The following is a 13,335-nucleotide window of genomic DNA, read 5'->3' on the forward strand; positions in this document are numbered from 1 at the left end:
AAAAAGTTACAGACTTGAACACTGGAAAGAGCAGTTCTTCCTTGTCATATAGGGTTGCTATGAGTCAGCATCAGCTCTGTGCTAGTCAGAGTTGTTTGTTTTTTTTCCTGTGTCTACAACCTTTTGTTGTGATCCTTTTCAGAGCAGTTAGTAATGCTAGGTGGGCACCATCTAGTTCTGGTATCAGGGTGGTGGAGACTGAGGTTCATGTAGCCCATTAGTCCATTGTTTCCATGTAACTTTAGTTTTCATCATTTTTCTTTCCTGCAGATATGGAGGGACAAATGGTTGCACCCTAGATGGCTGCTCATGAGCCTTTAAAACACTAATCTCCACTCACCAAAGTAGGATGTACAACACATAGACTTTGTTTTATCAATTGACCTTGGTGTCCCCTAAGACTGTGGTCCTGAGCTCCCAGGCTCAATGACTCATTTCTTCAAGGTATTTGATTGTGTCTAAGAATTTTCATAACTTTGTCCTTATAGCTTCACCACATTCATGGGTGAAACAAAGGTAAATGCCCATGACAAATGTCCTCTGTCAATCCTATACAGATACCTGGGCATATCGTCTTATTCTTTTCCCCACACTTGTTCATCCTGTATGTCTTTGCAAACATCTTTTATATACATTTATTGTCTAAGAAGTATATCTCATGGTTTTAATTGTGCAGTAGAAATAACATTGTATTAAAAGAGGCTGGGATATAACCTTATAATATTTAGGCAGTGGGAGAATTTTTAAGAGACGATTTTTTGTCAGTGTATATATTTGATAGAGTAGCAGTCACCCAATTTATGGCCCTCAGTCTCTCTTTCTCTCGCACATAAACACACGCAGGTGTGAAGTGTTTGTTTCTCCCCTAATTCAGGTCTCTGAAAGAACAGGCTAGACCAAATGGTCTGAGAGTTTTACTTTGGTCCAGGGCTGGGGGCTGGGTGAAAGTTCAACATGCAAAAAAAAAAAAAAAGTTCAACATGCAGGCGGGGGCTTGCATGGTTTTAAATCTACCTCCAGTGTCAGTGGAGGGTGCATCCATGATTTCTTCATTTGTTTTGATGTGGGGTACAGCGAAAAGGTGTAAAAGTTGTCAGCAATTAAACATCAGAAAATGAAGTTAAAAAAGAAAATGAAGTCAGACTTCTCATTACATTCAATAAATGGGAATACTTTTTCCAGGGCTTGAAAAAGCTTTCTCTCTTCTCTCTCTTTCTCTCTCCCAGGTGGCTAAAGAGAAGTATCTCCTAACTTTATATCTTAAATCTTTTGTTCAGGCCTCATTACCAGTACATAACCAAGTGTTACCCTCCATTGAGAGTGTGGATGCTTCCGATCCGTTAACAACTCTACAGAATCCCATTGGGAGACTGGAGGCAAAAGAGGAAGAGGATGATGATGAGGATGAGGATACTGATGAAGATGAGGAGGAAGATGGGGAAGACACAGACCTAGATGACTGGGAACCAGATCCTCCTCGGCCCTTTGACCCTCATGACTTATGTAAGTCCAGGACAGTCTAATCCTCAGCGGAAGCCATGTGTTGTTTCTTGCAATTACGTGTGTTAACATAACAAAAAAGAAAAACCCCAAATATAGTTGCTATAGAATCATCTCTGACTCATGATGGCCCCATGTGTGTCAGAAAAGAGCTGTGTGTATTTTAACGGCTAGGAAGTTGATCGCTGTTGGTTCTAGTCGATCACCATTGATTTTTTTCTAAGGCACTTCTGGGTGTATTTGAACTGCCAACATTTTGGTCAGTGGCTGAACAGTTAACAGTTAGTGCCCCTCAAGGACTCATTATTCACATGTATTGAGCCCTCTGTTACTGCTAGTAAGGGTTCATTGCATGGATGGACCAGCACAGCCAATTCACTCCCTCCCGTGTCTGAAATTTGTTAGAAGGTGGCACCAGCAGGGTATTGGATGGCAACACACTCTGTCCTGATGAAATCTCAGTTGAAATCAGAATACATAGAGATTATCTACTTTTTACTTTGGAATCCACACCCTAGGGGAGTCACATACAGATGTTTTACATCACTCAAGTTTCAGGATAATCACAGGATGCACTTATTGACCATAAGCAAGCAGGGAGAACAATATGGTGTTTGTGAAGTTGTTTTAGGCCAGTTTCAAGATGCCTCAGGTAACAGCAGCAATTAGCATTTCTTGGGATGATTCTCAGAATTATTTGGTGGCTGTTTCGGGAAATATTGTTTGCCTCAGAGCAATGTAGCAAGTTAGAAAAATTCCACAGAGACTGAGGTGGAGGAGAAGGAAAACCTGGTGTAGATTAGGCTAACCGCAGTAAGAGAATTGGGTTTCATATTTTGGGTTACCCTTCCTATTTGACAGACACTGCTAATTGCTATCCATACATCATCTCACTTCATCTTCTTTACAGCTGTATATATTTTTAATAGCTTTGTTTCTATTTTTTCTCATTATTGAGCATACTGAGCCCTTTTTGCTTTTCAGATGCTGTAACTGTCACTAATTTAATTCTGGAGGCAGTAGTGGTTTCATTGATAAAACTCTCCCCTTCCATGGAGGAGATCTGATTTAAGTCCTTGCCAATGTATCTCAAGTGCAATTACCAACGCTCGTTAGTGGAGGCTTGCATGCTGCTCTCACACTGAACTGAGGCTTCAGTGGAGCTTCCACACGAAGATGGACTAGGAATAAAGGCCTGGCACTTTACTGCCTACAGTCAGTCCGTGGAAACCCTCTAGATCACACTGGTCTCATGCCTTTGTGCATGGGACCCCCTATGAGTCCAGTTGACTGGACACCAATGATAACAACAAGCAACAATAGTGGGATTTTAATTTCAGCAGAAAAACAAATCACAGTTAACTTACTATTTTGGGCTAGCATAAACTGACTCTGTCTGATGTTAAAGGACAATAATAGGATTTTATTGATCTATGAAACCTGATGTATTACGATTTAATGGAGTTAGATGAATTTTGCTTTGCAAACTTAGATTTGAGGATTTTTCATGTTAGAACATTTTACCTTAAATCAAGACGTGTTGAAAATTTGGCTGTTCTTTAAAGATTTTCTTTCTTTTGCAGGGTGTGAGGAGTGCAACAATGCACATTCGTCAGTATGCCCAAAGCATGGTCCTTTGCATCCAATCCCCAATCGGCCAGTGCTCACAAGAGCCAGAGCCAGTCTCCCCCTGGTTCTCTACATAGACAGGTTCCTGGGAGGGGTCTTTTCCAAGAGACGCATTCCCAAGCGCACCCAGTTTGGCCCTGTGGAGGGACCCCTTGTCAGGGAGTCTGAGCTGAAAGACTGTTACATTCACCTAAAGGTAATTTGTACTTTATCACATTTTTAACAATTCCCTGTTGAGTCTCTTATTTCAACTCCTTGGTATTTATTTGTTGGGTAGTATTTTTCTTTCTATGGTTAATTTATTTTAAATAAAGTTTTCTCTCATCATTTAAATGGAGATTGCTGTTCCAGTCCTCTGAGATGTTATGAATAATTCTGAGAGTTTGAGTTCTTAAATGCTTAGCAGCTGATTTCTTATGCTTTTTTTTGGTGGTGGGAGGGTATTTATGTTGACTGGAATATACAAAGAATTATATAGAGTGGTGTAATCTGCTGTGTGCCAAAAATGTTTTCAGGAAAATAGTGTTTCAGTTTTTGATGACATTATTACAACAGGTTTTGTCTTGAATTTTTAAAGAAGTGTGCAATGTTTGATAAGGTATTTTTATGTTACAACTTTTCTGTATATTTGATGCTTTTGATTCTCTAGCCCTCTCTTCTGTCTGCTTTTTGGAGAGTTGCTCTATGGAACGAAGGGCAGTGCGAAGGGGAGAGTGATTGGATGTGGGTTCTTTTTGAGAGATCCACTGCTTTTCTTTCACCAAGAGAGATATTATGATGCAGAGGGGATTATCCTTCATATCCTTACAGATTAAAAATAATTCAGTTGAGTCCTAAAAGAAGGAAAGATGCAATGAGCTGAGAATATGTTTGTTTGCACTTTCTGGTTTATTTATAGAATAGGGTGGTATGTTACTTCTGTGAAACTTTAAATGAAGCTATACAGTTGGACTGTTGACGTTCAGGTTTTTCCAATTAACTCTCCTATAAATGAAGCTTGAGAAAGTTATCTTTTTCCTTTTGCATTTGGCAAGTCACAATTGCAACATCTTTCTTGAGCCAAAGGGAAAAACCACAATATATAGCTAATGTAAGGAGCAAGATTTTTTGTTACAAAATGAATGTAAATCAAATTGAAGATTTTGTTTTAAATTTGTTCCTTTACTGTAGCTTCTTGCTTTCTCTTGGGTTTCAGGTTTCTCTTGATAAAGGGGACAGAAAAGAAAGGGATTTGCATGAAGATCTCTGGTTTGAGTTGTCTGATGAAACTCTTTGTAACTGGATGATGTTTGTGCGCCCAGCCCAGAACCACCTGGAACAGAACCTGGTAGCTTACCAATATGGCCACCATGTGTATTACACAACAATAAAGAATGTAGAGCCCAAGCAGGAACTGAAGGTACCATGCTGAGTCAGTGATGCCATTTGTTTAGAAGAGTGATTATGTAAGATTTTGCTATTTTTTTCTTTTGGAGGTGAGATTCATACTAAATTAATCCTTTCCTTGCAATTTGTGTACTTAACTACTTACCTATAGTATTGATCCCATAAAGACAGGATTTTGTGCCCACGAAAGGCCTATACGAAGGTATTAGGCCCAGTGATAAAGAAATAATTGTTTAGGGAATAGATTGGTATTTGTAATGGAAGGATTAAAAACAGGGTCACTTAGTTGTATTATCTACTATGAAGAAGTTGTTGAGAAGCTGGAGCTTTTGTACAAGAGGTTTCTAATATATGGACCTTTTTCTTTTTTAATCAGAATGCTTCATTTTACCCATGGAATTGTGTGTACTGGCTTCTGATTTTGGAGATTTATTTGGGGGAATAATTCTGTGTTTGAAATTATCTAGTTGTTAACTTGTGATCATGAAAATTTTGCTTGTGATTCTAAGGGAAAATTATTTTGAGGTGAATCCTTTTTCGTGTTGTTTAAAAGCTGTGTTAACAACATGACTATCTTCTTTGAATACTTTGTGTTACGTCCTGGTATAAATGAAACATAAGTGAATAATGAACACAAGAGTCCATTAACTCTGAATTGCACAGTGCCTCCATGCAGTAAAAGTTAGGAATAGATACCTCTTTAAGAAGTTCTGGTAAGTAATGGTTTGCTAATCCCAAGGTCTAGGTTCAACCAATCCAGCTGCTCCTCTGGAGATACTCTCTGTAGGGTTGCTATGAGTTGAAGTCAATTTGTGTAAAAGTTGTCAAGTTGCTAAGGGGTGGACTGTTGCTGTCAACTTGAAGAAGGGTTAGAGAATACCTTCATGTTCCAAATTTTTCCCGCCTCGGGCACAAACCATTCGTTCAAAATTCAAAAAGCATAAGAGTTCCCTTTTTCTTCAATCTGTCAACAGCCTCCTAGGCAAGTCTCTTCACCTTCAAATGTTCTGACACTGGGTAGGGTTTAGCCTTTCAGAGGCTTCTTTGCAGGCATGCCCTAATCTTATTTGAAGATTCAAATTAGTGGTTAAAAGAGCTTACAAACTCTCTAGTTTCATACTTCCCCCAAATAATTTCTATCAATCATTATATCAGTGACAATAGGTAGAAGAAAACAGTATAAATCTAGTAAAGCCAGATCCTGAACTCAATTCTTAAAACAGTCAAGTTCAATCCATATCTATCTTATCTTAATCCTTATCTATATTATTACATGGATACGAAGTATGGTCTTAGGCCTCTGACTGAATCAAGCCAGAGCCAGGCTTTCTGTCAGCCATTTTGACCTTCTCTCAGCCATTTTCATTAAGCAGCATGGTCTCTGAGAAATTCAAGGGGATATTTTGCCCCTTGAACTCAAAATATACATTAATCACCTTCATTTTCACCATTTCAAACAGGAATAAACAAAGACAACAAACAAAGAAAATAATCAAAGCTTTAACTTCCCATGTCCTTTCCAGAAAACAACCCACTAAAACACATGGCCATATCTGACCTCTGGCTAGCCAAAGAAGATCTACCAGGAGGCAGAGGACGAACAAGCATCCATTCTCCATCTTTATGATTTGTTTCTATAGCACCCCACTTCCAAGGTACCATAATGTGTTAGTCCAGGTAGACTTGAGAAACCAATCCAGAGACACTCATATGTGATAAGAAAGAGCTTTATATAAAAGATCAATTGTATATTGAAAAGACACCCTAGCCCTATCCACTTCAAGTTCATAAGTCCAATAGTAGCCCATATGTCTGATACCAGTCTATTAATTCCTCTTTAGACTCATGCAACACATGCAATGATGCTGAATTCAGGAAGATCACAGGCCAGTGGGTGGAAAGTCTTGTGGATCTAGTGGCAGTGGAAGAATCTCAATGCTGACATGGGTCTCCATGTGGCTCCTCTGGCACAAAGGCTCTTGCTCCATCAGCATAGCTTCATGTGTCTTGTCAACAGGAAGACGAAGCAGAGAGAGAGCAAGTCTGGCCTCCAGTCAGCTATTTATCTCTGTTGCGCCTCCAAATGAGGTCATCAAGCTGTGACTTGTTTGATAGGCTAGACTCTACCCCTTCCTCAAGTTGACAGTAGATTACATAACTGCCACATAGGCCACGACTCAAAATGAGAAAAAACAGCTGTAAATATCACTAATCAGAACTTGGAATGCACAAAGTATGAATCTAGGAAAATTGGAAATTCTTAAAAATTAAGCACATACATCGACATTCTAGACACTAGTGAGGTGAAATATTGGCCATTTTGAATAAAAAAATTGTATGCTTCGCTATGGTAGGAATGAAATAATCAAAAGTAATGATGTTGCAGTTATCACCAAAAATGACATTTCAAGCTCTGTCTGGAAGTACAGTGCTGCCTGTGATAGAATTATATCTGTCTACGTTCAAGAGAATCCAATCAATGCAACTATTTTTCAAATTTATGCTCCAACTACCAAACTCGTGACAAGGAAATCGATGAATTCTACCAGTGTCTTCAGTCTGAAATTAATCAAACATGCAATCATGTATTGATAATTATTAGCAACTGGAATGAAAAAGTTGGGGGGAAAAGGGAAGGAACAGTCATTGGAAAATATGGCTTTGGTGATAGAAACGAAACCAGAGCAGGCATGATAGAATTTTGCAAAACCATGAGTTCTTCATCCCCCCAAAATTAGTTTTCAACAACCCAAAAGGACTCCAGATAGAATACACAGAAATCAAATTGATTACATTTATGAGAAAAGACCATGGAGAAGCTCAATATCAGCTGCTAAAACTAGGCCAGAACTGACTGTGGGTACAGACCACAAATTGCTCATCTGTAAGTTCAAGTTGAAACTGAAGAAAATTAAAACAAGTCCAGGAGTCAAAATACAACCTTGTGTCTAGCCCACTTGAAATTTGAGAACATCTTGAGAAGATTTAACACATATCTTAAACTGAAAGAACTCAAGAAAAAAAAATCATGCCTTGAACTGCAATATGTAAGTGGGAGAAATAATTTAAGCATGCAAAGAACATCTGGTAATGGCCCTTAGTTCTTTCTGATGTTCTTGCAGGTATGGTATGCTGCATCCTATGCTGAGTTCGTGAATCAGAAAATTCATGACATTTCTGAGGAAGAAAGGAAAGGTGATTGGACTTTTATATCGCTCATTTCCTTTATGAATTCAAATTGTATGTTTTGTGATCTAATTTTTCTATATCAGTTTATTTTAAAAGATACTCCAATAGGACTTTTAGAGCTACCTATCAATGACATGTTACATTTCTTTTGTGCATACTGGAAAGTAGTATTTAATATAATGAAAGCCTCCAAATATTACATTGGTCTTAGATCAGAGGATGATTCTTATCTAGATTTAACCAGCTCTGACAATTTAGCAAGGCAGGCATTGACTTTAAATGTAAACATTGTTGAAGTATAACCTATATACAGAAATGTGTATAAATCACAAGTGTACAACTTGATGAATTTTCACAGTGAATACTTCTGTGTAACCTGCACCCAGATCATGAATGAGAATCTTAACAATGTCCTAGAATTCACTCTGTGCTGTCTTCTGATTACTATTCATTCCCAAGATTATCTGATCTGAATTCTAATACACAGATTAAAAATATGCATACTGTTGAACTTTACATAAATGGAATGAAGTGTTACACTTTGGGTATCTTGTTCAACATTTAGTTTGTGAAATTCATTCATTTTGTTGTACATAACATAGGTTGGTCATTCTCATTGCTATTTGGTATTATTTTATTATCTATTTTACTATAGATGGTAATTTGAGTTGTTTCCAATTTGGGCCTATTATTAAGAAGGCCAATATGAATATTCTTACCGACTTATTTTATTGAATTTATGGATACATTTCTGCTAGCCATATATCTCAGAGTGGAATTGCTAAAGCATTGAGTATGTATTTACTCAGTTTTAATAGATACTTCTGACCATTTTAAGGAGCATAGTGGTTACCCATATGAAGTTGCTAACCTTTGGTAGCGCTAAATCACCATCCACTCCAAGGGAGAAAGATGAGGCTTTCTACTCCTGTAAGAGGTACAGTCTCAGAAACCCACAGGGGCAGTTCTACCCTGTGCCATAGGGTTACTATGAGCCAGTATGACTGGAAGGCAGTGAATTTTTTGTTTCTGAGCATTTTGCTAAAGGGATTGTATTGGGCTTTGGTTTTTAAAGTTATTTGTAATAAAATATGCAGCTTAAATCACTAGTTTTTGGGGCACACAACTTTACATTTTAGCACCTTTGTCATCCCAGTGTAATGTGGTTGTGTGTGTGTTTGTTATGGGATGATGTGAGGATATTTCTTCCTGTGATATGGTATATGAATATATTAGAAAAAGTTTTTAAAAACCAACTGTTTTTCAAATTTTAGTCTTTGATTTCATGGCAAAACAGCAATGCCAGTAAGCTGACATTGTATGTTCTATTCGTGTGATGGATTCTTTGGACTACAACTGGATGGGAATAGTGGGGACACTGGGTATTTGGGATTTCCTGGTGTCTATTGACCATCAGCCTTTATAACTTCTTTTCTATGAGTGCAGTTCTTCGAGAGCAAGAGAAGAATTGGCCCTGTTATGAATGTAACCGCCGATTTATAAGCTCGGAGCAGTTGCAGCAGCATCTCAATTCACATGATGAGAAATTGGATGTGTTCAGCAGGTATATATGAGGGGAATGGGTTTCTAGGCTCAGTTTCAGACTTCCAGAATAATTCCTGTATTTTCTATAAACTGCTAAGTGTTCATGTGTGCGTGCACATACACAAGTTTAGAAGTAACCAGTATGTAGCTGAGAGAAATGTTTATCTGTCATTTCCTCTTCCTCCCCATGGCCTTCACTTATTATTTGTCTATTTTTCTAGCATTTCCCATATCCATTCCAGTCAAGCTAGTTAAGTCTCCCTTAACTACAGATTCTGAAATAAGGATTCTTGAAATAACATATACTTTAAAAAATGATCTGCTTCTGTAATTTTCAATTTTTTTAATCAGTAGCATTTCTTTATTAAATAAAATCATATATTTAATTCTAATATATAATAAAGACATTTGAAAGAAGGATCAGGTCAGATAGAGTATTATAGGTAATGGTAAGAAATTTGGATTTTTTTCTAGGTCAGATGGGAAGACTTTAGAGGGCTCTGGTTAGAAAATACTGTGATGTCAATTATGTGTGCTTTTAAAATAATGTATTTTTGTTGGTGGTAGTATACACAGCAAAACATACACCTCTTCAACAGTTCAGACTTGTACACTTCAGTGACATTGATTGCATTCTTTGAATGCTGCAGCCATGGTTATTTACCTGTTCTGAACTGTTCCTTCCCCACTAACATCAACTCACTGGGCCCTTAAGGTTCCTATCTAATCATTTCAAGGCTCTTGTCAGTTTGGTGCCATATAGATAGATCTTAAAAGGGCATAATGCTCAAGACTTTTTACTAGTTAAACTAGACTACTGTTTGAATTTAAGACTTCAGGGTTGTATATTTTTGTTTGAAAGTTTAAAGATTATCTCAAGTGCTAACTGTTTTATCAGGGACTCAATAGAAGGTCCATGGTTGAATGGGGAAAAAATTAGAACAAAATTCAAATATCTATAAAAGGCCAGATCTACTGGACCATTAAAGGAACTCCTAAGGCTATCACCCTAAGGTACTCTTTGAACTTGACACTGAAACTCCTGATGGAGATCACCTGTCAGCCAAGTAATAGATTTGCTTAGAAAATAAACAGTATCCCCTCTGAGTAAATGTGCTTCCTTCAACAGTCAACTGAATGACACCAAAGTGTCAACATTTACCAATGCAAAGATGAGAAGCAATGAGGAGGAGGATGCTCCATCAATGGAAAAGAACAGGCAGAATGGAAATAATTAGAATGCTGGCATATTGTGAACATTGTAATCAGTGTCACAGGATAATTTATATAAAAACTGTTAAATGGGAAGCTGGCTTGTTGTGTAAAACCTTTCACCTAAAACATTATATAAAACCTTGTAAATAAGTGATACAGGGTGTCGTCTCCAATCACAACTAGGTGGACAGCCATCCCTCCCTCAAGAAGAATTTACTTCAGAGGACAGCACTGAAGCTACAGCTCATGAGAGCAAAAGAAGGGGGAGGAAGAGAGAGTGGAGCACATCCTGGCCCACTAAGTCTTGAGGACAATACAGTATTCCCGCTCAGAGCAGCCAATGCTCAGAGGACCATATGGCCGGCCCCACTATGAGATACAACATCCCTCACTGACCCATAGTCTTACGGGGGATAACACTGGAGACACAGTGTGGGAATTGTGCCTGACCTGACCCTACCACACCGAGGCAAAACACTAAGGGCGTGCAACAGAATAGCAAGGGGAGCAGGACAAGGAAGTCCTGAGGGAGTACCAAAAATAGAATTTGGGGCCAGGTCGTGGCATCCCATCAGACTCGACCGGAAAACATTCCTAAAGATTAACCAACAGACCTTGAACTATTTACAGGCTTTTCTTTTCTTTCTTTCTTTTTGTTGTTGTTGTTATTGTTTTGTTTTCTTTTGTTGCTTTGTTTTGCTCTGTCTTGTTTCTGTGCATATTATTATCTCTGCAGGTCTACCTAGATAAGATAGGTGGGATAAGCAATCTGGAGGAGAAAACAACGGAAAGACGGTGCCTGGGGGACGTGTGAGGGAGGAGATGGTGGAAAGGAAGTGGTGTTAACAAACCCAGGGACAAGGGAACAACAAATGATCCAAAATCAGTGGTGAGGAGGGTGTAAGAGGCCAGGTAGGGCTTAATCAAGGGCAATGTAACTGAGAAGAATTACTGAAACCCAAATGAAGGTTGAGCATGATAGTGGGACAAGAGGAAAGAAAAAGGAAATAGAGGAAAGAACTAGGAGGCAAAGGGCATTTATAGAGGTCTAAATACAGGCATATACATATGTAAATATATTTATATAGGATGGTGGGGAAATAGACTTATGTGTATATATTTATAGGTTTAGTATTAAGGTAGCAGATGGACATTGGGCCTCTACTCAAGTACTCCCTCAATGCAAGAACACTTTGTTCTATTAAATCGGCATTCAATGATGCTCACCTTCCAGACAGGATTGCTGAAGACAAAGCAGGTGCATAAGCAAATGTAGTGAAGAAAGCTGATGGTGCCTGGCTATCAAAAGATATAGCGTCTGAGGTCTTAAAGGCTTGAAGATGAACAAGCAGCCACCTCGCTCAGAAGCAGCAAAGCCCACATGGAAGAAGCACACCAGTCTGTGTGATCAGTTATCCCTGTGCCAAAGGGATCAGTTATCAGGCATCAAAGAACAAAAAATTAAATCATTGTGAATGAGGGGGAGTGTGGATTAGGGACCCAAAGCCCATCTGTAGGCAACTGGATATCCCCTTACAGAAGGGTCGTGGGGAGGAGACAAGCCTGTCAGGGTGCAGTGTAGCAGTGATGAAACATACAACTTTCCTCTAGTTCTTTAATGCTTCCTCCCCTTCACTATCATCCCAATTCTACCTTACAAATCCAGCTAGACCAGAGGATGTCCACTGGTACAGATAGGAAATGGAAACACAGGGAATCCAGGACAGATGAGCCCTTTGGGGCCAGTGGTAAGAGTGGCGATACCAGGAGGGTGAAGGGAGGCTGGGGTAGAATGGGGGAACCGATTACAAGGATCTACATATAACCTCCTTCCTGGGGGATGGACAACAGAAAAGTGGGTGAAGGGAGACATGGGACAGTGTAAGACATGACAAAGTAATAATAATTTATAGATGATCAGATTCTTGAGGGAGGGCCTGTGGGGAGGGAGGGGAAAAATGAGGAGCTAATACCAAGGACTCAAGAGAAAGCAAATGTTTTGAGAATGATGATGGCAATAAATGCACAAATGTTCTTGAAAAAAAAAAAAAAGATACAATGCCTAAGGACCAAAGACTATGAGGGGGTACCCAAAAAAACCCATAATTTTTTTTCAAAAAAATTTTTTTTTGAACAAAACAACCTTATCACCTTCAAAGTACTCTCCGTTATGCTTAATACATTTGTCAAATCTGGGATTCCATTCTTGGAAACATTTTCCAAACTTATCTGTTCGGATGGCTGACAGTGCCTCTCACATTTTTTTCTTCACCTCTTCTACATTGTCAAATTGCTGTCCTTTCATGTCCCTCTGCATTCCTGGAAAGTAAAAGAAGTTGCATGGAGCAAGTTCAGATGAGTAAGGTGTGTGGGGCAAGAGGGACATGCTGTTTTTTGCCCAGAACCGGCATATTGAGATGGCTGTGTGAGAAGGTACATTGTCATGGTGGCAAAACCAGTCTCCCATCTACCATACATCAGGCCTTTTGGGTCACAAACCATTGTGCAATCTCTTCAGAACCTCTAAATAGAAAGCTTGATGAGCGGTCTGACTCGGTAGAATGAACAAATGTACTATGAGCCGACATTTTTGTTTGTGTGACAGACATCCAGAACAAAGTTTGTAATCTATTGACATTTCACCTCTTTTGAAATGAGAACACAACTCATATACTTGTAAGCTGTGTTCAACATCACAACAGGTACTGTGCCATTTTTCTCGAGCAGGAAACACAATTTCACAGCCGCACACTGTTCGCTTAAATCAGCCATCACAAAACACAAGATTCAAGCAAAACTGCTTTTACGAAAAAATTCACTGTGACCAGAGAGAACCTTCCCAGGCGATGCCACTGGGTGCACTAACGCAGA

At 38.9% G+C, this 13,335-nt stretch overlaps 1 protein-coding gene across 3 annotated transcripts in view; it reads left to right on the top strand.

Annotated features, from left to right (window-relative positions):
- Positions 1 to 13,335, top strand: part of PRDM10 (PR/SET domain 10) — a 106,436-nt gene that overhangs the window by 33,784 nt on the left and 59,317 nt on the right. For all 3 annotated transcript variants that reach the window (XM_045295473.1, XM_045295474.1, XM_045295475.1), the window contains 5 exons: positions 1,278 to 1,503; positions 3,084 to 3,325; positions 4,325 to 4,528; positions 7,638 to 7,710; positions 9,151 to 9,268. In XM_045295473.1, coding sequence (XP_045151408.1) covers positions 1,278 to 1,503; positions 3,084 to 3,325; positions 4,325 to 4,528; positions 7,638 to 7,710; positions 9,151 to 9,268 — 863 coding nt within the window. The remainder of the gene's footprint in view (positions 1 to 1,277; positions 1,504 to 3,083; positions 3,326 to 4,324; positions 4,529 to 7,637; positions 7,711 to 9,150; positions 9,269 to 13,335) is intronic.

The sequence above is a fragment of the Echinops telfairi genome, unplaced genomic scaffold, assembly GCF_000313985.2.
Source record: "Echinops telfairi isolate 266 unplaced genomic scaffold, ASM31398v2 ScPeMD7_5592;HRSCAF=6446, whole genome shotgun sequence".
NCBI classification, from domain to species: domain Eukaryota; kingdom Metazoa; phylum Chordata; class Mammalia; order Afrosoricida; family Tenrecidae; genus Echinops; species Echinops telfairi.